Source organism: Microchirus variegatus (genome assembly GCF_963457635.1).
Source record: "Microchirus variegatus genome assembly, chromosome: 11".
NCBI lineage: Eukaryota > Metazoa > Chordata > Actinopteri > Pleuronectiformes > Soleidae > Microchirus > Microchirus variegatus.
In genome coordinates, this window is record NC_139812.1 from 28,124,608 (window position 1) to 28,149,728 (window position 25,121).

The window sequence follows — 25,121 nt, forward strand, 5'->3', positions numbered from 1 at the left end:
TTGAGGCGGGATAAGCTACGTTAAGAGATGCTCCTTCCTTTGTTTTCGTCAGTTAAACAGATATCATGATGTATCGCTGTATGATTCGTCGTTGCACTGAAGTAATCATCACAGGATCGGTGTATCGCGACGCTATTTGGTGTCGCATATCGTAATCGCGATTCCCACCCCTAGCTACGACAAAGTGAGCGAAACACAACAAAAACGACAACAACAACGACAAGAGGCTCAAACTTTTTTCTGAACATCCTTCTCTGCCTTAGACGAGGGCCTTGCTTTACAGAGGCAGCCATCTTGTTTTCCGCGAGAAAACTATTTTTCGTGTTTCTGAAGTAGAAGCTAGCCACGCAAACGGCACACATAAAACGTCACATCATCGCCGTATACGCGTTTACTAATTGTAAACACATGTGCGGCATCTGTAGTAATCATCGCAGGATCGGTGTATCGCGATGCTATAGGTGTCGCATATCGTAATCGTGATTCCCACCCCTAGCTACGACAAAGTGAGCGGAACACAACAAAAACGAAGCTAACGACGCAAACGCAACGCATAAACCAACGACATCGTCGTCGCCTTATACGCGTTTACTAATTGTGAAAACGCGTGTTATGACATTTGCAGTTCGCCACCGAATAGTTGTCACGCGACGAATACGGACTATACGCCTCCTGCTGGTCAGGAGGTTAACTTCAGAACCATGCATGCTTCTTGCTAGGTGATGCTATTTGGTATCGCATATCGAATCGTGATTCCCACCCCTAGCAACGACAAAGTGAGCGAAATACGAAAAACAACAACAACGACAAGAGGCTCAAACTTTTTTTCTGAACATCCTTCTCTACCTGAGACGAGGGCCTGGCTTTACAGAGGCAGCCATCTTGTTTTCCGCAAGAAAACCGTATTTCGCGTTTTTGAAGTAGAAGCTAATGACGCAAACGCCACACATAAAACCCCAACGCATAAACCTACGACATCGTCGTCGCCTCATACGCGTTTACTAATTGTGAAAACACGTGTTATGACATTTGCAGCTCGCCACCGAATAGTTGTCGCGTGACGAATACACCGCCTATACCGCCTCCTGCTGGTCAGGAGGTTAACTTCAGAACCGTGCATGCTGGTTGCTAGGTGATGCTATTTGGTATCGCATATCGTAATCGTGATTCCCAACGACAAAGTGAGCGAAACACAACAAAAACGACAACAACGTCTAGAGGCTCAAACTTTTTCTGAACATCCTTCTCTACCTTAGACGAGGTAACTAATTTTTCGAGTTTTGCAAAAACAATTTTTTCGAGTTTTGAAGTAGAAGCTAACGACGCAAACGCAACGCATAAACCTACGACATCATCGCTGCCGTATACGCATTTACTAATTGTGAAAACACGTGTTATGACATTTGCAGCTCGCCACCGAATAGTTGTCGCGTGACGAATACACCGCCTATACCGCCTCCTGCTGGTCAGGAGGTTAACTTCAGAACATGCATGCTGGTTGCTAGGTGATGCTATTTGGTATCGCACATCGTAATCGTGATTCCCAACGACAAAGTGAGCGAAACACAACAAAAACGACAACAACGTCTAGAGGCTCAAACTTTTTTCTGAACATCCTTCTCTACCTTAGACGAGGGCCTGGCTTTACAGAGGCAGCCATCTTGTTTCCCGCGAGAAAACTGTTTTGAAGTAGAAGCTAACGACGCAAACGCCACACATAAAACGCAACGCATAAACCCTACGCCATCGTCGTCGCCTCATACGCGTTTACTAATTGTGAAAACACGTGTTATGACATTTGCAGCTCGCCACCGAATAGTTGTCGCGTGACGAATACACCGCCTATACCGCCTCCTGCTGGTCAGGAGGTTAACTTCAGAACCGTGCATTCTGGTTGCTAGGTGATGCGAGCACGAGTGAACACTTGTTTCTCGTGACACTCTGAGGCGGCGGCGGCGGCGGCGTCGCTGACGGTTGTCGTCTTTCGGCGGTTGCGGTTCGTCCTGGACTCACTGTGCTGGTGATCGAGTGAGGGGCCTGCACGATGTGCACACACACACACACACACGCACACACACACACACACACACACTCTAACACACACACTCACATACACACATGCACTGATCAGGTTAGAGTGGAGTGAAGAAGACTCCTGAGGAGGTGCAGGTGCAGGATGGACTTCAGACCTTCAGTCCAGGCCCCAGTATCTCACTCTTTCTCACTCTTTGCTTCTCACACACACTCTCTCTCTCTCTCTCTCTCTCTCCATCACTCTCTCTTACTTTAACATGGCCTCCTCCTTCGCCTCCTCCTCTCGCTGCCGGGCCAGCACAGCCATGATGATCTTCCTCTCGTCCTCCGTCAGGTGGCTCAGGTCCGGCTCCGGGATGGCCGCGGGGACCGCCGGGCGCGGGCCGCCCCGAGGCCCCACCGAGGCGAACATCTTTCCCCACCACCACCACCACCTTCCTCTATCCTCTCCTCCTCCTCCTCCTCCTCCTCTTCTTCCTCCTCCTCCTCCTCCTCCTCCTCCTCCTCCTCGGGATCACGGATAGAAAACCCGCTGGCTGAGCCCACGGATCACGACATGGCCCACGGTTGGAGGGACTGATGATGCGGAGATCCCATGGCGGTGTCGGGGGGCAGCCAGGGCGGCGGCAGAAGCGGCAGTGTCCGCGGCGGTAGTAGTAGTAGTAGCAGCAGCAGCGGTGGTAGCGGTGGTGGTGGTGATGGAGGAGGAGGAGGTAGCGGCGGAGGTGGTGGTGGTGGTGGTGGTGGTGATGGTGGTAGTGGTGGTCTCCCGGTTCGCCGTTTTTTTTTTTCTCAGCTGTCTTCTCCCCCCACCCCCCTCCCACCGCCCGCCCGCCCGCTTCTCCCCTCCACCACCTCCGCTTCACGGGGAGCCCATATCACCGGCTGTCGGTGCAGGGATGAAGGAAGGAGGGTGGGGTGGAGAGGGGGTGGGGGGTGGGGGGGGGTGGAAGAGAGAGATATATCTGGCTTGGCTTGCTTCGGCCAGGAGGAGAGCGGAGGAGGGTGGAGGTGGTAGGTGTGTGTGTGTGTGAGGAGGAGGAGGAGGAGGAGGAGGTGATGAGGGGGGCCGGGGGGGGGGGGGTCAAGTCTCCGCTCGGTCCGGTGTCGGTTCTCCGAGTCGCTGCGGGGCGAGGCGGCGACTTCCTCTTCTTCTTCTTCTTCTTCTTCTTCTTCTTCTTCTTGTTTTCCAGCCCCGCTGCTGATGCTGATGCTGATGCTGATGCTGATGATGCTGATGATGCTGATGCTGATGATGATGATGATGCTGAAGCTGCTGTCAGGGAGACGGAACCGTCAATGGGACCGCAGCCCCTCAAGCGCGCTCACTTGCTCTTTCTCTTGCTCTTGCTCTTGCGGCGGGAGCGCGCAGCCCTCATTTGAGAATGGGGGGCTCCACTCGCCGCCTCTCGCATGCGCGCTCACGCCACCCTATATAACCAACACACACACACACACACACTCACACACGCAATAAATGACGTTGGTTTCCTCCCTGGTGCATTGTGGGCCTTGTAGGAATATAGTGTGTAAATTACACGCACTCTGCACACGCGCTTGATTATATCGTATTATGTTGAAATGATTGGCTAATTATCATATTTTATGTGAAATTGTCATAATAACAATAACAATATCTGGATTTCTAATGTGTGTGTCAATAATTGAATAATTGTTACCTTTTCAAAAAGTTTAGTAAAACACTTTAAATTCTTCTAAATAAATATAGAAATGATCTTAAAAAAATGTATTAAATAAAATAGTAAAAAAATATATATATTTGTAATAAATAAATAAATAAAATTTAAACGCTTTTATTTTGAAAAATACCGTCATATCCCGGAAGTGCTATTTCATCTCCGTGTCGCTAACAGACACGGAACAGTTTGGCGTCCTCCCAAAAATGCGTTCACGCTCCTCCCTTAACGTTAAAAAACTACACACTCTCGCATCTATTTAACACACCGGGACTTTCTCCGCGGTAAGTAAACACCGACGTTATTGACAAACCACTGTAAATAAACGGGTTTTGTGCGCGAAAATGTGTATTTTATGTGTAAATCAGGGCCAAAATTAGCATACAGCGCCGACGTCGCACATTAGCAGGCACGCGAGCACTTGTTGCCTCATTCAAATAACGTTTGTTTTATTTAGTATTATCATTTATACGTATGTACAAATGTTTATGTGCGCTTGATTGTTGGTGTCGCCGTCAATAGGTCCCCCCTGTAAACACAGGCAGGTAGGAACCAATAACAAGCGGAGTGTAAACATCCTCGCACACACGACTCGTATATAAAAAAAGGGTAAAAAAAATTAAAAAAAATTAAAATAAATATCACATTAATACTTTACTACGGACACATAAAAATGTAACTACAACGCTAATGTAAATAAAAAAGTAGCAGCAGGATTTTTAAATGTGTCATGTTTTAGGTATTTCTTGTTTATTGAAGCAGAAATGTTTTTTTGTTGTTGTTTTTTGGTTTTTTTAAACCTTCATATTATGTAACCTCTTTTGCAAGGGTGCCATCAAAAGTTAAATAAGAAACAGGAAATGCAACATTTACAAAACAAACATTGAAATATTAAAGTGCAATTAGATAAACATAAAGTGCAGGAGTTTTGATCGCAGTAACAAAGGATTTCTGTTGTCTGTCTTTTAATCCATGCATCAGAACAAACTTGCTAAACTTGTTTTTTAACATAAATTGTCACAGCAGCAAAGATAAATAATAAACAACAAGAATAAGAGTATAAAACATTACAATAGAACAACTGCATTGGACATTGATTGATACTATTGGCTGTGATATTGATTTAAGTATCGTACACACAAAAAAAAGGTGTTATTGAGCCTTTCCTTCTCTGGCTGCAGCATTTTGGATCAATTAGTCTTAGTTTTTGGACGTCTTGCAGAAGAACATTACAGTTCTCTAAACCTTTAGGAGATTAATGCATGAAGTAGTCGTCGATAGTTTATTTTACATCTGCTTTTTTAAGTCGCTAAACCTTATTTTTACATCCAAATCTTCATTTTCTTTTTATTGTAAATACTGTATATGTACAGTATATACATATATATCAGGTGATCAGCATGTTGCCAGTGGTGGTGGTCCACGGAGGGGCGGGTACGATCCCGAAAACGCGGGTCGAACAGTCCAGACTCGGCGTGTGCGCCGCGGCGCGAGCGGCCTACGGCGTCCTGCGGGGAGGAGGCAGCAGCATGGACGCTGTGGTGGAGGCTGTGACGCAGATGGAGGATAATCCTTCCTTCAATGCAGGTAAAGTCGGGGCAGTAATGTAGTTTTGCAGACATTGAGGAGAACAGATGGAGGCAACCAACCACGTCGTTCTGCTGAAAGTTTGCAACGATCCCATCCCATCCTTAGTAGTAGTTTTTATTGTTTGCAAATGCTTGGATTTAGTTTAGTTCTTATCACTTTTAGTGTTTTCCCAGTTGTCCACTGTGGTTTTCTTCAATCACGCTTTCAGGCCGCGGGTCCGTGTTGAACGCTAAAGGGGAGGTGGAAATGGACGCCCTCGTGATGGAGGGGAAAGCACTGGGCAGTGGCGCAGTGTCTGCTGTACGCAACGTCACCAACCCTGTTCAGCTGGCAAGACTGGTCATGGACAAGGTGTGTACGCAATCCGTGGGCAGGTTAAATTATTGGATTATAGCGTCGTGTCTCCCAGCTCTCCTTACACTCCCCGACGCTCTTAAACTGCAGCATTTGTTTATCTTGGCCTCGTGATAGCACGGTGACTCCAGTTGCGAAACTAGCAAAGCCGAACAATAAACAATCACACCTTTATACAGACATATTTATGGAGCGTATTCAATCGCATCCACACTCGACCTTTAATTTGGGGAAACGTCAGCCATTAGTAGTAAAGTCCCAGACATTTGAATTGCTCGTTCCAGTTTCTGTACCAATTTTGCAAATCTGCAGACTCCGGTTAGCCGTTAGCTCCGCTGAAGCTAACAGCTCGCGGTCACGGAAGGCTATCGTGGTCGGGTCCCGCCTGATTTCCATAGTCATAGACTTTCACTGGACTGCTTTTCGACACAGTCACTACTAGCGCTGATGCGTTTATGTAAAGATAATGTACCAAAGACTGTCTTAAAGGGACACTGTGTAGTATTTATGGGTTTATATAACCCAAAATCCACTTTTTTATACATATTATGTGCTCCTGCATTGTCTAGTCGCTGTATAATATTCTTTGTTTCATTTTCGTAGTGTTTCAAAAAGTCATGTAAAATAACATGGTCGCGGGCCGTGGTTGCATAGCCACTGTTAGCAGAGAGACGCCATGTTTCTACCGGAGCCTGTAAGGACAAACGCGAGAGAACAAATCAATCGTCGCTTTACTTATAGCGGAAGTCCCGCCTCCTCTCTCTCCGCTTCGTCTGCTACGGCCGCGGTAGCTCCGCCCTCTCCCTCGCCTCACAAACCTCATCTGCTGACACGGAGAAAGACGACGAGGACGACATTTGACCAGCTGAGGACACCGTAGCGCTCAGGGAAGGGAGGGGGTGAGCAGAGGAGCAGTTCTTTGTTGTACATTTCAGTCTCTCCTCTAGATGGCACTATAAACTACTTACTTCACCTTTAAAGGTGAAGTATGTAGTTTATAGTGATGGCGCTACGGTGTCCTTAGCCGGTCAAATGTCGTCCAGATAGGTTACATAAATGTGTTACTTGGTATTAACCTGTAATTAGAAGGTAAGAACAATGGCCAAAATACTGGGTAATTACCCAGTAAATTATAAAGTGTTATTATATTAATGCTTAAATTACATTATATTAACGCTTATATTACTTAACGCTTAACTGTAGAACTGCAATCTGGTCATGGGGATGGGATTTCTTTCTGTTTTTTTTCCTTTGGCGGCCCTCAGTCAAATGTTGGGTTCCTAAATTGGCCCTCAGGTATCAAAACTTTGAGAACCCCTGGACTAGACAATGCAGGAGCACATTATATGTATAAAAACGTGGATTTTGGGTCATGTAAACCCATAAATACTACGCAGTGTCCCTTTAACTGATCAAGTATTCAACCCCAACCGTGTCAAAAGAGACGATTCAGTCATAAAAGCTGCTCAAAGGTTTGTTTTTATTACGCACTTGCACATTTGCCCGTCACTCTAAGTGCGTGTTTAAAGAGTTAAAACTGATCTGATCGTTTTCTAATCGTGTTGTTGTTGTCTCCGTTCAGACCAAACACACGTGTCTGACAGCAGAGGGCGCCGGTCAGTTCGCCCGGGCCATGGGCGTGCCCGAGGTCCCCGAGGAGTCCCTCGTCACCGAGTACGCACGCATGCGCTGGACAAAGAACTTGGCCCCGGAGGCGAACCCTGTGGAGTGCCAAATGTGAGACGCAAATTCAGTCTTATTAGCACGGATCCGTAAAGCTGCTGAGAGTGAAGCTAAAATGTTAACATTTAGAGTTGGGAGGGATGGGAAGGCGTGTGACGCAGGGTTCCCACGGGTCCTTGAAATCCTTGAAAGTTTGTGAATTTGAAAAAAAAAAGGGTCGTTGAAAGTGCTTGAATTTTGTGCAAGTCAGAAGTTAAGTTGATATTTAGCTAAATGACTCCCTTTGATTGCTTGAAGTACGTAGACTAGGTCCACGCAGGACGTACGTGGATTCGTGCTTACTAGCGGTGTTGTGTTGCGGTTGGTGTCTCGATTCCGTGCAGAACAACGAGCGAGTAAAGTCGAGCGAGAGAGAGCCAATTCAACGTGATGCCTGGGAAATGAAAATTCCAGGATCTCTGTCTCACCAAAGACAATTTGCAAAGACCGACTTGGACCCAAGATCCCAAAACTGGATCCATGTGCGCGGAAGTACATCACGGTCCTTGAATTTGAGGGAATTGATCCTGGAAAGTCCTTGAATGTTGATGTCAACCGAGGGGTGGGAACCCTCGTTAACTAACCAGGTTCCTGTATAGAGTAGTTCTGGGCACGTTAACGCGGTAACCAGGTTAACGGCGTCGTAACGTTAACGCACCGTTTACCAGTTAGCTCCGTTAGCTCCTTTAGCGGCGTTAGCGCACGTTAACGCATTTCCATGACGACTGACCGGTAAAAAGACCTGCGTGACGTCGTGTTTACGTGACGGAGTCCAGGCACCGTTTACCGGTTAGCTCCATTAGCTACTTTAGCGCCGTTAGCGCGCCTACGGTCTGTTTATTAAACTAAAAAACAGCAGCGCTAAAAATAACCAGCGTACCTGTGTACCGCGTATGTGTGCCTCTGTTTTTAAACGTTAGCGTTACTTTAGAGACTCGTTTTAACGATCGGGAGTAACGTAAACATGGCGTCACGCGCGTCTTTTTCCGGTCAGTCGTCATGGAAACGCGTTAACGTGCGCTAACGCCGCTAAAGGAGCTAACGGAGCTAACTGGTAAACGGTGCCTGGACTCCGGCACGTAAACACGACGTCACGCACTTCTTTTTCCGGTCAGTCGTCACATTAACACGCGGTAACGTGCGCTAACATGCGCTAACATGCGCTAACATGCCCAGCATTAGTATAGAGTAAAACTCATGGAGTCACATTAATGCCGCGTTCCATTTACATCAGAAGTCGGAGCTGGGAATCGCATCGACGCGGACGCAAGCGTATCTCAGGCTAGCAAGCGACTCCCGAACATCCTTCCGTTCCCTTACGCGTCGTTGTTGTTGTTGTTGTTGTGCAGGGGGAAGATGGGAACCGTCGGAGCCGTGGCGGTCGACAGCGACGGCAACGTAGCCTGTGCGACCTCTACTGGCGGAATGCTGAACAAGATGGAGGGACGAGTCGGCGACACGCCCTGCATAGGTCAGACGGGTTTGAAGCCTCTTCAGCTGGTTTTATTGTTTCCTGTCGTCTTCGAACCAGTTTGTCAATAACCAGGCACCTGGTTAATATTTACCTACCTTTGTTTATTTTGTAATTTCTAACTGGCTACACTTCACCGACGGCGCACTTGATATCCATCACGTCGGATCCACAGCGCTCTTAATACCCTAATGCAGCAGAGGAACATGCCCCGCGGGCTAAAAGTGCGTAATATGAGAGGACGAGTATTGGCGTGACACAGTCGGAAATCGATCCCCCGACAACATTGTTTTATAATCAGCTGCAGGTTAAACCGGGTTTTTGTCCACGTCAGCTCGTCTCTAATCTCTCAAAGTCAATGAGTGATGAGGCTTCACGACGTGGATTAGAGTCCGTCTGCGATCGATCAAGAGTTCACACAAGTGTCCGAGGATGTGTTCAAAGTGCAGGGAAATGTGTGACGTGGTGGGAGGAGCTAATTCCATTTGACGATGTATGGGATTATGTATAATCCCAGAATTTAACATGCGCGTGTGTGTGTGTGTGTGTGTGTGTGTGTGTGTGTGTGTGTGTGTGTGTGTGTGTGTGTGTGTGTGTGTGTGTGTGTGTGTGTGTGTGTGTGTGTGTGTGTGTGTGTGTGTGTGTGTGTGGTTTAAGAGGAAATGTGATAAATTACCACTTCATTTTTTTTTTTTTTTACAAAAAGTGATCACAATTGAAGATAAAAGAAACACTTGAGTAGAGGACATGAGCTTGAATGAGAATCATTTCAAAATAATTAAAAAAATTAAAATAATTAAATACTTAATTTATATTAAGCATTAGATGGAATTTTACTGCGTTTGGAGATTGCTAATCTAGGACCTTTTCACTTCAAAGTGTGTGTGTGTGTGTGTGTGTGTGTGTTAATAACAAGGAAATCAGTCTCTGAACTGAATTTTAAATGTATATTAAAATGTTTTAATATACACACACACACGTGTGTGTGTGTGTGTGTGTGTTTTAGGTAGCGGTGGCTACGCTGACAACAACGTGGGCGCGGTGTCGACGACGGGCCACGGAGAGGCCATCATGAAAGTCACTCTGGCGAGACTCATCCTCTTCCACATGGAGCAAGGTCTCACACACACACACACATACAGGCCTTTAGTGAGCACCAATGTCCGCTTTATTAGGGACAGAGAGACGGTCTTCTTTTTGACTTCTTATTGTCAAGAAATGACGTTGACTGGATATTTGAACGCTTTTTTGGACCGTTCTCTGTCAACTCTAGAGATATTTGTGTGTGTGTGTGTGTGTGTGTTCTTGTACTTGCGGCATACTGAGGACCAGTGAGGGTTTTTAACCAACAAAGTGAGGTTATTTTTACGGAGTGAGGACATTTTGGCCGGTCCTCACTTTGTTTTCATTGAAATCACTTCCTTAGGTTGCTATAACATGCTGTACTCAATTTGTCCAAAAAAAAAAATCAAATTTTGGACCAAACTTGTTGGGTAAAATTTTGGACCAAAAATGTTGGGTAAAATTTAGGACCAAATTTTGGACCAAATTTTTTTTTTTAATTTTGGACCAAATTTTTTTTGTCAAATTTTGGACCAAATTTTTTTTTCAAATTTTGGGTCAAAATTTCCTCTTTTTTTTTCTTTTTTTCAAATTTTGGATTACATAGTATAGTAGGACGCGCGCGTGTGTGTGTGTGTGAGAGAGAAAATCACACTAGATGAGCCTCAACAACCATTAGAGCATAGGGTTGAAACAGTAAAAATGGGGGTGGATTTAAGTTGCTTTATTGAATATAGAGTCTTAACATTTCATGAATAGATAAACAACAAAGTAAAAATTTGGCATATTGTCGTATTTTGGAGCTAATAGGTGACTTTTTGTGTTTCCTGTAACTATAAATAAAGGCTACTATAGTGTGTTAAGGCAAATTATGGCATCAAAACAATCCAGTTTGTATAAGATAATGTGATAATGTGATCAAACAAAGGCAAACTTAAGACAAAAGTTAACATTTGTTCATTCAAAACAAACTTACTGTAAAAAAAAAATGACTTGCACAAATAAATAAAAGCTTAGACTAGCTGCCTTTTTCTCCCAGAAGTTACAAAAATAAACTGTACACAAATAACACAAACGGGTGAGTTTTTTCAAAATAGAAACTTAACAAAAAAAATGTTTTGTTTTTTTTCAAAAATCAATTTTTGAAGTTTATGAATCAGGATTCAAATATGAATCTATTTTTTCCCCCCACCCCTAAAGGCTACATGTCGTGTTTAGTCAATATTTTCCCTAATTTTGTCGCATTTGGACAGAAAAACACTCCCTGAGCCTCATTCTAACAGTCAAAGTCACTTAAATGACCGTCTCTACCTCTTTCTGACGCTCAGTTTGATCTTGTTGATGTTCAGCTGCTGCCATGTGATGAACTTATCAGATAAACTGTAGAGCTGTGGAGCGTCTGGTGCACAGTGAGAGTGGGTGTACCGGTGTAATGACAGACGATGAGGCTCCACTTCCTCCCACGACACAAACATTGAACAAAAAAAATCAAAATATATTGACGACGGTAGAGTCTGGAGTGATAGTCGTAGATAAAACGCTCCTCCGTCTCCTCCTCACACCAAAGTCCATGGAGAAAATCAACGATTTTGGTGGATTCTGTGTTTAAAATCCTATATTTCTATTGACCTAAGTGACACAAACTCACCACAGGAGGCAGCAGAGGACGAGAAGCTGACAACCCTTTGATAATGTTCTCTGTCCTCTCTCCGTCTGCTCTCAGGTCACTCTGTGGAGGAGGCCAGTGATCTGGGTCTGGACTACATGAAGACCAGAGTGTCTGCTCTGGGCGGCGTGGTGACCGTGGACCCTCAGGGACGCTGGGCCGCTCGCTTCTCCAGTGGGCAAATGTCTTGGGCCGCGGCGCAGGAAGACACGCTGCACTATGGTACTTACACTGGGGAACGTTTCACAGAGAGCATCCATCAGCCTCTCTGATTATACACACACACATATATATATTTATATATACATATATATATATAACCATAAATGACTTAATTCCTTGAGTTGTCATCCGTCATCTGCGGATTAATAATCCAACTCCACCATGAAGCAACGTCTCTATTATTGTCTATTTCAATAACTTTTAAAATGTGGTTTGAGTCACTGAAGATGAAAAAATTTGTTGATTTTTATTACTTATTTTTTTAATTGTCATATATATATATATATATATATATGTCATATGTACATACACGTAAACATACATGTGTATATATATATGTATATATATATATGTATGTCTATATATGTATATGTAAACGTACATGTATGTTTATGTATATATGTGTATATATGAATATATTTATATGAATGTATATTGTATATACATATATATGTATGTATGTATATTGTATGTATATACATACATGCACGTGTGTGTATACATATATAGGTACATGTATGTATATAAATATATATACATATATACGTACATGTATGTATATGTATGTGCATGTATATATATGTGTATATATGCATAGACATACATGTGTGTATATATATGTATATGTGTATATATGTACTGTATATATGCATATATATGGATGTGTATATATATTGTGTATATATGAATATATATGCATAGACATACACGTGTGTATATATATGTATATGTGTATATATGTACTGTATATGTGCATATATATGTATGTGTATGTACATATGTATATGTGTATATATGTACTGTATATATGTATATACACATATCTGTATTTATATGTATATACGTATACGTATATGTATATACATATATATTCAATTTACAAAATGCACCTTTGAAATGATTAATGTAGGAATTCAAAATAATAATAATTAAATTCCTCCGCTGCTCAATCACGTGTGGACTGAACGCCTCGAAGTACACGTCTTAAATTTATTTCCTTTATTTATTATTTTTATTTTGCGCTGCTGATCATGTGACGACTGTTTAGGCTGAAAGATTTTTGTTATGAAAACACAATAAATCCCTTTCATTCCTGCACATTGTGTGTGTTCTCACGCCTCATTTCACTCTAAAGCGCGTGTGTTTGAGGTGCACTGATGTGTCAGTAAGGCAGGAAGTACGGCTCTGTGTGTGTGTGAGTGTGTATTCCTGCTTCCGGCCACTAGATGGTGCTGTGTCTGCACGCATCACATCACTGCTGGACAATGATGACAGGAAGCAGTTTTATTTGTCGCGTTCATTCATTTTTTTCTCCCCTAATGGATCCTGAGGTTTTGTGAAGCACTTACTCTCCTTCACCAAATTCCATAGAGAAAATGCTCTGGTGCTGGTCCGCCGCTGCTGCCTCGTGTGGTCACTTTGTGTCACTGAGGTAAAACCTGAACAGAGGATTTGAAACACTGGAATCACAAGATGAAGCACTGATCGATAACAACTGTGAGCATGCGATGGAAAAAACAGTGATTTTCTCTGTGGCCTTTGGTGCAGGAGAGTGAGTGGGAAAAGTCAGCCATCTTTATTTGGTTAATTTAGATTAAAGTTCACTAGATTAGACTAAATTAATCCAAATCAGATGGATATGTTACATATCGAGTTTTAAAGTAAATTACAGAAATTGGAAATGTGATTTTTCATATAATTGAGGATCAGATTAGATTAGATTAGATTAGATTAACATCTGTCAGTGTGTTCACATGGATTTTGACACTTTTAAACAGTTAATTTTCACATTTACATATTTTAATGTGAATATGACATACCGAGTTTTAAACTAATTGTCATAAAACATACATTTATTTATACTGTAATTGTGGGTCAGATTATTTTAGATTAAATTAATATTATATATGTTATTGTGTTCTCGCTGATTTTTTTTTTTTTTTAATCCAATTATTTGTCGAGTTTTAAATAGCCCGAAAACTGAAATGTGCATATTCACATATTCATACTTCTACATCTAAATATGACATTATCGTCCAGATTAGATTAGATTAGATTAGATTGTTATGATTGTAAGGTGAATATGACATAATGAGTCAGATTAGATTAGATACGATAATCCTTTAATAATCCCACAATGAGATTTAAAAAAAAAATACAATTTAAATGTGCCTTAAAACCGTGGAAAAAAATATTTAAAAAACCGAATAGAATATACAATACATTGTAAATTGCTGTGAGGTGTATTTTCTCTGTATGAACAGCAGGTGGTGCTGTTTCCCATCACATCTACTGTATGTACAGGCACTGGGGAAGCCGTACTTTACTCAGTGAGAGTCTGAGTGTATGAAAAGCTCTATATAAATATTAAAGATGAATTGATTCTGGTTATTATTATATATATATATATATATATAAAACAGAAACGTAAAAAAGTAAAAATACACGAGAAGAAGAAGAAGAATGTGCGTTTGTTGGTCTTTAAACCCGATCAGTGAAATTTGACCTCTGTCCTCGTCTTCACTTCCTTTGTCTTCTCCTCTGCAGCGTCTGCACTTCCTTGTATACAAAACACACACGAAACGTGCAAACGCTGCATCTTTTTCTTCACCGGCTTGTTATTTATCTGCGTGTTTGTTTATTTCCCCGTGAAAAGGTTTGTTTTCCTTCACTTTCTTCTTCTTCTTCAGTCGCGGTCGTGTCTGAGGAAAAAGGTCGGCGACCTCTCGTGCTCGTACGCCGATGCAGACGCTGTACGGACACACACTTTCGTCCATGACTGTGTGTGTTTCACGCCTCATTTCCCCATGAAACCTGTGTGTGTGTGTGTGTGTGTGTGTGTGTGTGTGTGTGAACTTTTACAGGCGTTTCCAGTAATGATTAACTTGGACACTCACACTTCAAGTGTTCTCACACTTTCATTCTGACAGAGTTTTTCTTTGTCAATCATTGTTTAACAGCGACAGAAACAATAAATAGTTTTCGTTTTTGTTTAGTATTTTTTTTGAAAGGATGGGAATCGGTGTCGGTCTTTACTTTTCACCCGTTTTATTTCGTTTCAACTTTTTACCTTTAACTGTTTAAAATTTATTTCCACCGAATTTCCCGAAACTTGGTGGAAAGATGTTAGAGACCAAGACGAACAAAAAAGTCAACCGTAACCATGGCCTCAACTCGACAGGAAGTCGGCCGTTTTGAGTTCATTTTGACGATTTTCATCCCACGTAAAGTGAGTGAGTTTGTCATAGCGACATAATAAAAAAAACGCGCCAATTTGTACCAGACACATCATAGATGAAAAGCGGAAGGTTTTGCGGATTTAAAACAGCACGGCCACGGCAACCCTCTCCGTTTTTGCGAATTTCGACCATTCGCCACAAAACAGGAAGTGCCCTATAACTTCGGCATACACTGAGTTCCACCGAATTTCCCGCAACTTGGTGGAAAGATGTTATAGACCAAGACGAACAAAAAAGTCGACCGTAACCATGGCCTCAAATCAACAGGAAGTCGGCCTTTTCGAATTTTGCCGATTAGCACCCTAACGTGAATGAGCAAAAAAAAAAAAAAAAACTGCCAACACACATCAAAGAGGAAAAGCTGTCGTGAGGTTTTACGGGTTTTTAGGAGGTTACTAAAAATGCATGAAATTCGTCACTGAGGTTGATTTTTTTTTTCTATCGCATCTAAGACGCACCATTTTTGGAAAAACAAAAACGGCTAGTTTACGCATTTGAACGAACTCGTCCTAGCCACGTTTGAGCGAGTCGGGGTTAGCCAAACTCGGTCTTTATGTTCATGATCGAACAGCTAACGAAGGATTTTCACTACGTCAAAAGAGGCGTGGCCTTAGCTTTCCGACAAATTTAGCGTTTAAATGGCAGGAAAAGTACTTTAATGTAAACAGAACTGCTGTTATTATAATTCTAACAAAAATAAGCAGATTAAACAGTAAAAGTACACAACAGTACTTGTGATGCTAGTGTGTCAGTAAAGGAGCTTAAACAGTGAGGGCGACTTCTTTTCAAGTTATTTCCCCCAAAACAATATGAAGTTAAATGATGTGTGTGAAAGTGTGCAGTGAAAACACACAAAAACAAAACGTCCCGAGCTCATTGGTGCACTTCACGGACCAAATACCTGAAAAACAACAAGTACAACAACAACGGAGACGCGAGTGTCAACACGTCGCTGAGACGACGACGATGAAGATTTTCACGATTCTTCGTGATCTTTATTTTCATACAGTATAAAGTCGGACACCACTGCTTTGACTGTCAACTCCTCACCCCCCCCCCCCCCTCCAGTTCTTATGCTGCTTTGAGCGTAAACACACTCGCTTCAACATGGAGGTGTTTTATCTGCTGTCAGATCCTGATACCTGTAGGTTTCTGCTCCTGCTTTTGTGGCCTAAACAAAGGCAAAAATAAGGGCTGTGGAAAAAGCAAACCAGAGAAAAACCCATTATATATACTGTATATATATATATATATATGTGTGTGTGTGTGTGTAGGCGTTTACATTTTGAAGAGCATTAGATATAGTGGTGTGTTGTTGGGGGGAGAACATGTGAATCGAGGTCTGTGTTTCATGAGGCCACTTCAGGGTGAGGCTTCTGCACAAAGGCTTCGTCGCCCTGAAGGTTGAAAGAGCTTCAGCGTCACATGTTCTCGACTCAGCCTTTTGTCAACATGTGGTTCAGTCCTGAGATGGAAACGGCTCCGTTTGACTTTGCTTTCATTTTGTTTTTCTTTTCCATCCATCAGTGTCCATTTTTTTGTGACGTCAAGCCACTGATCGGTCAGAGAGCAACGTCACTGGAAGATTCACGAGCGTGAGTCATCTGACACAAGAGTCAAAGCCAACGATGTCCAACTGTAGATCGGTTAAAAAGATTTACACACGTCACTTATAATTCCTAAATTCACTTTAATAATATAATCCCCAAATCTACGTATAATCCCAAAATCTACATATAATCAAAAATCTATTTATAATCCCAAGATTTGCTTATAATCCCCAAATCTACTTATAATATCAAAATCTATTTATAATCCCAAAATCTACGTATAATTCAAAAATCTACTTATAATCCCCAAATCTACATATAATCCAAAATCTATTTATAATCCCAAATCTACTTCTAGTTCAAAAATCTACTTATAGTTCCAAAATCTACTTGTAATTCCGAAATCTATTTATAATCCCAAAATCTACTTATAATTCCTAAATCTACTTAGAATTCCAAAATCTACTTATAATTCCTGAATCTACTCAGAATTTCAAAATCTACTTAGAATTCCAAATCTATTTATATTTCAAAAATCTATTTATAATCCCAAAACCTACTTATAATCCCAAAATCTACATATAATCCAAAATCTATTTATAATCCCAAATCTACTTCTAGTTCAAAAATCTACTTAGAATTCCTAAACCTATTTATAATCCCAAAATCTACATATAATCCAAAATCGATTTATAATCCCAAAATCTACTTAGAATTCCAAAAACAACACGAGTGCTATCATCGATAACAGTAGTGGTGTGTGTGTGTGGCAACCATCTTGGAATGCTATTTTTCAAAGTTTTCCGACAAATAGAGATAAACTCCAAAAACGTTTTAGCTCGCAGAACACTTTGTGTCACTGAAACAGCGCCACCTACAGGTGTAGGTGTTTGGAGCCCTTCTGTGTATATGTGTGTGTGTGTGTGTGTGTGTGTGCGTGTGTGTGTTCTCTCTCTCTGCAGGTAATCCAGTTTCCTCCCACAGTCTAAAACATGCAAATTGGAGATTAGGTTTCAACTGGAAACTCTAACCCGTCGTCACAGGTGTGTGAACGTGAGAATGTCAGGATTTCAGGAGGCAGCCGTGGATTATTTACGTATTTATTTTCCCGTGGTCTTTGGTGCAGGAGAGTGAAGACGTTTTTTTTTAAAAAGCCAGTGTCATGCGTGCAGTTTGGTTTCCAGCGCGTAAACGGCGTCTAAATACTTAGTAAAATCCCCCTAATATGTCACAGAGACTTTCTTAATATTTGCATTAAGAAAAATATTTTGCAGACTGCAAATCATGTTTTTCTGCATGTGGCGCCACCTACCGCCGTCTACCAATCATTGCAGTCAGTAGAGTCTCAACTGCCGAGCAACCACGGGTTGCCAGTTACGTCAGAAAACGAAACCTAAAAGACCTCGGTGTTTTGAATTTGAATGTAGTAACTGTTTTTGGCCACATTCTTACATATTGGGCCTTTAAATTAAGTTTATGGATAAATGAAGGTTATTGAATGAGTTATGTCCTCATTAATACAAATGTGCGTGTGCGTGTGCGTGTGCGTGTGCGTGTGTGTGTGTGCAGGTGAGATATGGCCCATCTCTGCTGATTGGTCAGTTCTCCGTCTCTGTCAAGTCAATAAAGGCAAGGCAACATGAAACCGGAAGTTACACATTTTATGAAGAAACGTTTTGTTTTTACGGTAAATTTGACGCTTTATATTAAATTAAAACATCTTCGCGAACATATACGGAAGCATTGTCCTTCCTCTAGTATGTTAAGTATCTGTATTTTGGACTTTATTTAACTGTATCTTTTACTCAGAAAAGACTCACCGGAAACGGAACGTCACCGCGGCTAACGGCTCTAGCTAGCTTAACGCCGGTCAGTCGGGTAAAAGGGGGCTGGACTCAGTCCAGCTTTCTTCCTACAAAAACCTCCAGAGTTGACAGAGGACAGTCCGGACGAGAAGGAACAGAGGAGAAGAATGTTCAGCGACTGAAAATTAAACTTTATAAATGTATATACTTTATGTTTTAATGTCTTCTACGTCATCGACTTCATCACCCCTGCTCCGGCGGAGTCCACCGGGACAAGTGGCAGACATCGTCCGGAGACTTCGCGGTCCGTCTCCGGCCACAACGTTTGTTGTCGAAGTCCGCGAGGAAAACGGCCTCACGGTGAGTGACTTTTCCCCTTCGAACCGCTCTCGACCGACTTTTAACTGCAAAACCGAACCTCGTCCGAAAAACCATCAAAGTTTGACTTGGCGTCGCTTTCGTCACACCTGCGTACGTCGAAAATTACAAAAAAAGTAAATATTAAGCGTCAGGATAGAGCGTTTTAAAAATCGGCGTTAATGCGAGATCGATAATATTATTAATATAGTGCAAAAAAAAGAAGTTTTAAGATTTCGTGTGCTGCTTTTCCCCCCCCCATGGTTCGCACACCTCCAGACACAGCCACCGCGGCTCTCGGCCACAGAGACCCTCACTTCAACAGCTGTGGGAACCGGACGGAGAGGTTATCGACACGAGTGTCGTGAGCCGAACTTTAAAAAAGTCTCATTAGATTCTATAAATGTCCTTATCTGTGTCCGATCCGGGTTTTTAAATCCCGCGGACCGCCCTTAAAGTCTTAAATTGACAAGCGTTTGAACGGGGTTTCGCGCAACGACGGATCCGCGTCATTTCGTTGCGTTTCAAACGGTTACGGTGGCTGACCGATAAAGCCAATACCGTTACCGCATACCACGATTTAAAAAAAGAAGTCCAAATTGGTCGATACAGCGATAATTATCACGATAAATATCACATAATTAAATATTGCCCCCTTTTTCCACTGTTAAACTTGGAATAAACCAGTTAATTTAACGGTTTTCAACTGACGAACAGTGAAATATGTCACGTCTGATGTCATAAATCTATGCCTTAACATCTTATTGCTAAAAAAGTCAAAGGTTATATACGTAATTGGCAGTCAAATAACTGCCCGGCCTGAGGTGGAGCTTGGTTTTGGGTGTTGCTCTAATTAATTGTGACGCTTGTCCAAAGTGGGAGAAAGTGAAGTGGAATTTAAAGGACAATAGTCCTCACAGTGTGGACCTGAAGCACACGCTTTTAAGGCCGTCAAAAGGCGTTAAATCAAACCTGCGTGCAACAGCCCAGGCTATTTTTGAATGAATGCATGTAGTAAGCTCACTGTCCATTAGTCTAAACGACTGTATTTACTCGTGGAAGTAATAAAACCGTGACCAACGTCCAAGTTAGGGATCGTACCAAATCATTTTCTCTGTTGATTGAGTAGTTGTGTCCGTAAAATGCAGGAAACGGCGTAAATCTGTTTTGGTTTAACCAGAAACTCACTAAACTAAATAACATACAAGGTAATGTATAAATGAGTAGGTTTGAGGTTTGAAGCCTTACGACCAAAGCCTTTTTGCAGAATGCTTAACATCGGTGGATGTTTTTCTGAATAGCAAACCCAGGGGTCGTAGTTCGGTCGTCAACTTTTCAAGAAAGTCAGTTTCAAGCAGGTAATCGTTAATCTGCGGTCGGACTGAGCGTTTAACCGCGACCTTCTTCTCAACCCGTTCGTCTCTTTTCCTCTCCTGGGATCGTCCGTAGTTTGGTTCCCAGGCAGAAGGCGGAAGAGCGCACGCAGTGAAAAAAAGGGGGTGTTCAAAGTGAACTTAAAAATACCCTAAACAAACGACACGTGACCCTTTTGTGTGGCCGGTGTTGTTGGAGTCAACACACCTGAGGAATGTGCAAACAAGAATCCACGACAGGTTTATATTGAGATCCAGAATATAGATAATTTAGAATAATTTCAACTTAACAGCAGGTTAACTTGATAAAATCTGTTAAATTAGGTGTATAAACACCAAATTCCAGTGAGAAAATCTGCAATTTTTTTATGTCACGGCTCACATTGAGTTGTTGACTCGCCGCTGCCCCCTATAGGTGAGTTCAAATGAGTTGTTTTGTGTATTTTGCTGTTTGAATTTAACCTTAAAGGTGCATTATGTATTATATGAATAATGTTCATATAACAAACTGAACTCACCAACAACAACAGTACAGACAAAATATTTGCATTAAAAACAAATATATTTGCAGACTGCAAATCATGTTGATTATTTTAAATCATGTTTTTCTGCATGTGGCGCCACCTACCAACCGTTGCAGTAAGTAGAGTCTCAGCTGCCGAGCAACCACGGGTTGCGGGAAACGAAACCTAAAAGACCTCGGTGTTTTGAATTTGAATGTAGTTACTGTTTTTGACCACATTCTTACATATGGCGCCTTTAAACCTTTAAGGTACGCATCAAGAAAAAAGCAAATAATTTTTTTTTATTTACTTATTTAATATTACTTATGATGATAACAACAATAACTACAATCAATATTTATTTATTTTTATTAGACCCTACAGTATTACAGATACAGGCCTCTACCAAACGGTTGAGACGTCTGTTCATAATAAAACCTGGTCTACATAAGGAACAAGTGACATTTAAGTGTTAGTGAGTTCAGCTTGATGCATTTTTCAATGCCATATAGTGACTTTTATATAGTGGTCGACCAAATGGTTGAGTAGCACCTTTTTTAAAGGGTTAATGACATAAATCAACCAAACGGGGAAGCCGTAGACCTGTGGGTACCGAGTCCTCTGTTAGCTTAAAAACGCCAAATTTCTCTAAGGGCTTTGGTGCGGGAGAGTTAGCGGCTTACGAAATGACACGAACGACAGTTTCCCCGTCTGAAAATGACAGTGTAGGGTCGAGATTAAAATGGCAAACCACCATCAGTCCCTTTAGAAACTGTGCTAATTTTAGTATAAATTAGATTTACCAATTACACTAGTTCTAACTTGTATAGTTTTAGCGTATATAGCAGCATTTGGAGCTTTGGACATAAACGAACAGCTGTTTTTTCCCACTTTAACGTACAGTGTGCACCAGTGTAGTCCACCAGGGTTACATATTCACTAATGATTTACAGTAGTCTGTCATGTTGTATACTTTAAGTATGGCGTTGTCAGATACAGGAAGTGCTTCACTTAGCTAACTGCAGTTTGGCCTTATGTCCGTGTCCTTGTGAGTCTGTGTGTGTGTGTGCATGTGTGTGTGAGTCTGTGTGTGTGTGTGTGCGTGCGCGTACGCCTTGGTTGTTTGTGTTGATCCAGGCCTCTGGGCGCTTTGTGTTTGAGGAGGGGTCTCCGGCCTCGCGGGGCTGACCTCAGGGTTGCCGTGGAGACGACGGGAGCCACTTCCTGAATTCTCAGCCCATCCCACGATACATTATAGGTCAGGGGTCTGCCGTCGAGAGGAAAGACGCTTCTATTTTAAATGACTTATTTGTGCATTTTAAAAAAAATTGCACAAATGAATGAAAAACCGTAAATCAAGGGAATGTGGGAACAGATGTGGAGCCAAGAAAACGGCACAGAACGTACTGTAGCTCATTGAAAAACGCCAAAACAATGCAAACAAGGCATTTCATTTTCAGGGAAAGGAAAGCCTGTCGGACTTTGATATCGTCTTTCACGGCCCCTGGTTGAACTCGCTTTTACACAACACGGCCATAGTTTCCATCCCCGTCTTCTTTTTAGAGCCATTTTTCTTTTAAAAGCAACACATTTAGCCGTTTTCCTGTAACACATCAATGCTTTAAACTGAGTCTGGTCTGTTATTAAACTGCACTCCACTGTCATATACTGTATATTTTGTAATCTGTGCAATTAAGCTAAAAGCTTTACCTCACGTTAGCCAGACATTTTTTTTTAACGATCTCTGTCCTGCACCAGACTCCACTGACAAAAACAGCCATTTTCTTTTCTTTTTACCTCACAGAACACAGGAGTTGTTGATCTCAGTCCAGCTGTTTTGTGTTGTGAATTTTTTTGTTGTGTTAATGTAAAGTTATTGAATACGTAGACGTTCACAATCTTCTTTTCCTGTTAGAAACTTTGGGTTTTTACGTATTTGCTGACTTTTCTGAAATGGCGGGGACCACATAAGTACATTTTTCTCAAGATATTTTTGATAAATTAGCCTTTGAATCATGTAAAGTTAACTGTTTCGCGCGATTCAACCTCTTTTAATATCAGATGCACGACTTAAGCTGTGTTTCCACCAAGTGCTACAGTTCCGTTTGGTACGGTACGTATTTTTTCACGCTTCCAGAAGGAATTGGCCCCAACGGTTCCATTTTGAGTTGATGGAATGGTACGGTCCACGTGGGGACCGGCTCAACCCACAACAGTCAGCTGATTGGGCGACAGAAAAATAACGTACTCACGACCGCAGTCTGTTCTCTTACTAAACCGGACGTCTTGTTTAGACCAAAAAAAGCCACAAAAACAAACTCCTGGAATAACTTTGACGCCGTGTGTCTCGCTAACGCGGCTATCGGGTACAGTAAACGCCACGCATAGCCTGATTCATGGCTTTACCGCCCCAAATCAGAACCGTACCATGATGCAAACGCAACGTTAGCATGTTGCTACACGGTGACAAGCTCATATGTTTCATTTAAAGGCAGTTGCGTTACGCTACGGTTAGCATAGCTTATCTGACATCTTGCTGCCTGAACACCTTTGTAATAATTAACACTGTGTAAGCACTTGTTGGCTAGTTGACACGTTGTTTAATTGGTACACAAACAGAAATCTAACAACTGTGAGCTTTCATCGCCCCGCTCCTAGTTTTTAGCTAAGCTAACAACGCTAACCGCCTCTTGGCTGCAGAAAAAAAGCACAGAGTGATATCAATCTTCTTATCGCTCAGCGTGACGGTTATCACAGTCAAAATACCTTGCGTTGTACGTGACGTTGTCTGTAAAAGAGAATTTAAAACCTTCACTCTGAAAAGCGGTCGTTAAGGAGGGGAAAGACCACAAGTTTATCATCAACTTTTTCCCAAACACGATTGCACAACGTAGTTTCCTGTGCCCCCCCCCCCCCCCCGGTACGCAACATTAACCTGACGTTTGAACAGTCGACGGTGTTAATAATCAGAGTTGTGGTTTCACGCTCCAGCAGCTCTCTTTAGCATTCAGGAGCCTGAGCAGAACGTCCGCTGGTCCGTTAAACTGAAGGAGAATCGGAATAAGCTGCTTCTTCTTCTTCTTCTTTACCAAAATTAGAGGGTTGCGCCTTTTTTTAAACACAAGTGAACTCTCTAAAAAATGCACTTGACTTCCTCTGGTGAGTCAGTGCACTGAATAGTAACACGCTCACCTAATAATAGTCCTGTTTATTCGGCAATATTTAGTTTTTAATTAAGTTTTGCCACTTTTTCAGCTTCACCAAAGTCTTTTGTGTTTGAAATCCCTTTATTCAGATTCACCTCAGTGACACAAACTTACTAAATGAAGCGACAGTAGAGCAAAAAAAAAAAAACGCAGATTTTTCTCTATGGACTTTGGTGTGTTGGGGGTGAAAGTTGACTTTAAAAGTTTGCTAAGTCGCCGCACGGAAACCTGTAAATGTAAAACCTGCTAAGCCGAGCAGTAACTGGTGGAGTTTTACATCCACGCGCGAAGTTACTGAGTCACGCATTGCGCTCGGCTTAGGCGGCGTCTGTTGGTCTGAGTGTTTGTCGATCACTGATTTACGGGAGTTGATGGACGCCGCGTGAAGTTGGAGTTTTTAGAGATTTATCCTTGGCCACAGGTCGTGGTCGTCCAAAATTGTCGCAGTAACTACAGGAGTGATGTTTGCAGCACTTCAGTCGTGTCATTTTAGATTATTTCTCGACCACAAGCCTCAAATAAAGTCAAATCTCTCAGTTGCGCACCGTTTATTCCAGGGTTTCAAGTTCACTGACGCGTACCGTAACTGTTTTTTAGCATCGTAGCACCGGTTTCTCTCGGCTGTTTTATGTCTCTAGTCTCAAAAAGGCAGATTTACAGTAGGCTATCGACGTATCTGTTATCACGAAGTACCGATATCGACGTTATTGAAGATTTGGGCGGTCATTTCTTCTGTTCAGCGGGAGCTAAATGCACCGAAAAGACTTTAAAATTGTTGGAGTTTAGCGAACAGGAACGTGATATTATGAACTTCAAAGGCTCGCAAAGCGTCGACTCGGTCTGAAGTGGCGTTCTTGATGAAGTGCAGCTTTGACGCCGACTCGCTGCGGTGACGCAAACGCCTCCGGACAGAAGAAGACGCACGGACGCGGCGCTTGGCAGCACTTTAAAGGTTTCCTCCGCAGCACTTTTAAACATCAATACATCACCGGTGAAGTCTTCTTCTACCTGCTGCTGCACTTATGAACCTGAAAGAGTTGCAGCATTGAGACATAATATATAAAAAGACAGTCCACGTATGTTGGTGTAGAGGTCTGTAATGCTAACGGTGGCGAAGAATTCTTCTGAGAAGCCAGTCGTCTTCTTTATAACAGCTAAACCAGGGGAAATATACATATAAATCCTAGGTTTTTGGACAAAATATGAGGATATTTTACTTTTTAAAGTGATGCAGTGGGAGGCGTCAAAGTTAATCGACGTGTGGAAAGTG

At 42.2% G+C, this 25,121-nt stretch overlaps 2 protein-coding genes across 5 annotated transcripts in view; one reads left to right on the forward strand and one right to left on the reverse strand.

Annotated features, from left to right (window-relative positions):
* rims1a (regulating synaptic membrane exocytosis 1a) overlaps positions 1-2,446 on the reverse strand; it is a gene marked incomplete at both ends in the record, with an annotated part of 94,133 nt that extends 91,687 nt beyond the window's left edge. For all 4 annotated transcript variants that reach the window (XM_083897577.1, XM_083897578.1, XM_083897576.1 and 1 more), the window contains one exon: positions 2,286-2,446. In XM_083897577.1, the coding sequence (XP_083753703.1) occupies positions 2,286-2,446 (161 nt within the window). The remainder of the gene's footprint in view (positions 1-2,285) is intronic.
* Positions 2,447-3,921: 1,475 nt separating this feature from the next.
* asrgl1 (asparaginase and isoaspartyl peptidase 1) lies at positions 3,922-11,868 on the forward strand (the record flags this gene model as incomplete). Its single annotated transcript, XM_083897476.1, has 7 exons — positions 3,922-4,015; positions 5,105-5,318; positions 5,530-5,672; positions 7,258-7,412; positions 8,747-8,868; positions 9,875-9,985; positions 11,654-11,868. The coding sequence occupies exons 2-7, from the start codon at positions 5,132-5,134 to the stop codon at positions 11,866-11,868; spliced, it is 933 nt and encodes a 310-aa protein (XP_083753602.1). The 5' UTR covers positions 3,922-4,015; positions 5,105-5,131.
* Between the last annotated feature and the right edge of the window lie 13,253 nt (positions 11,869-25,121).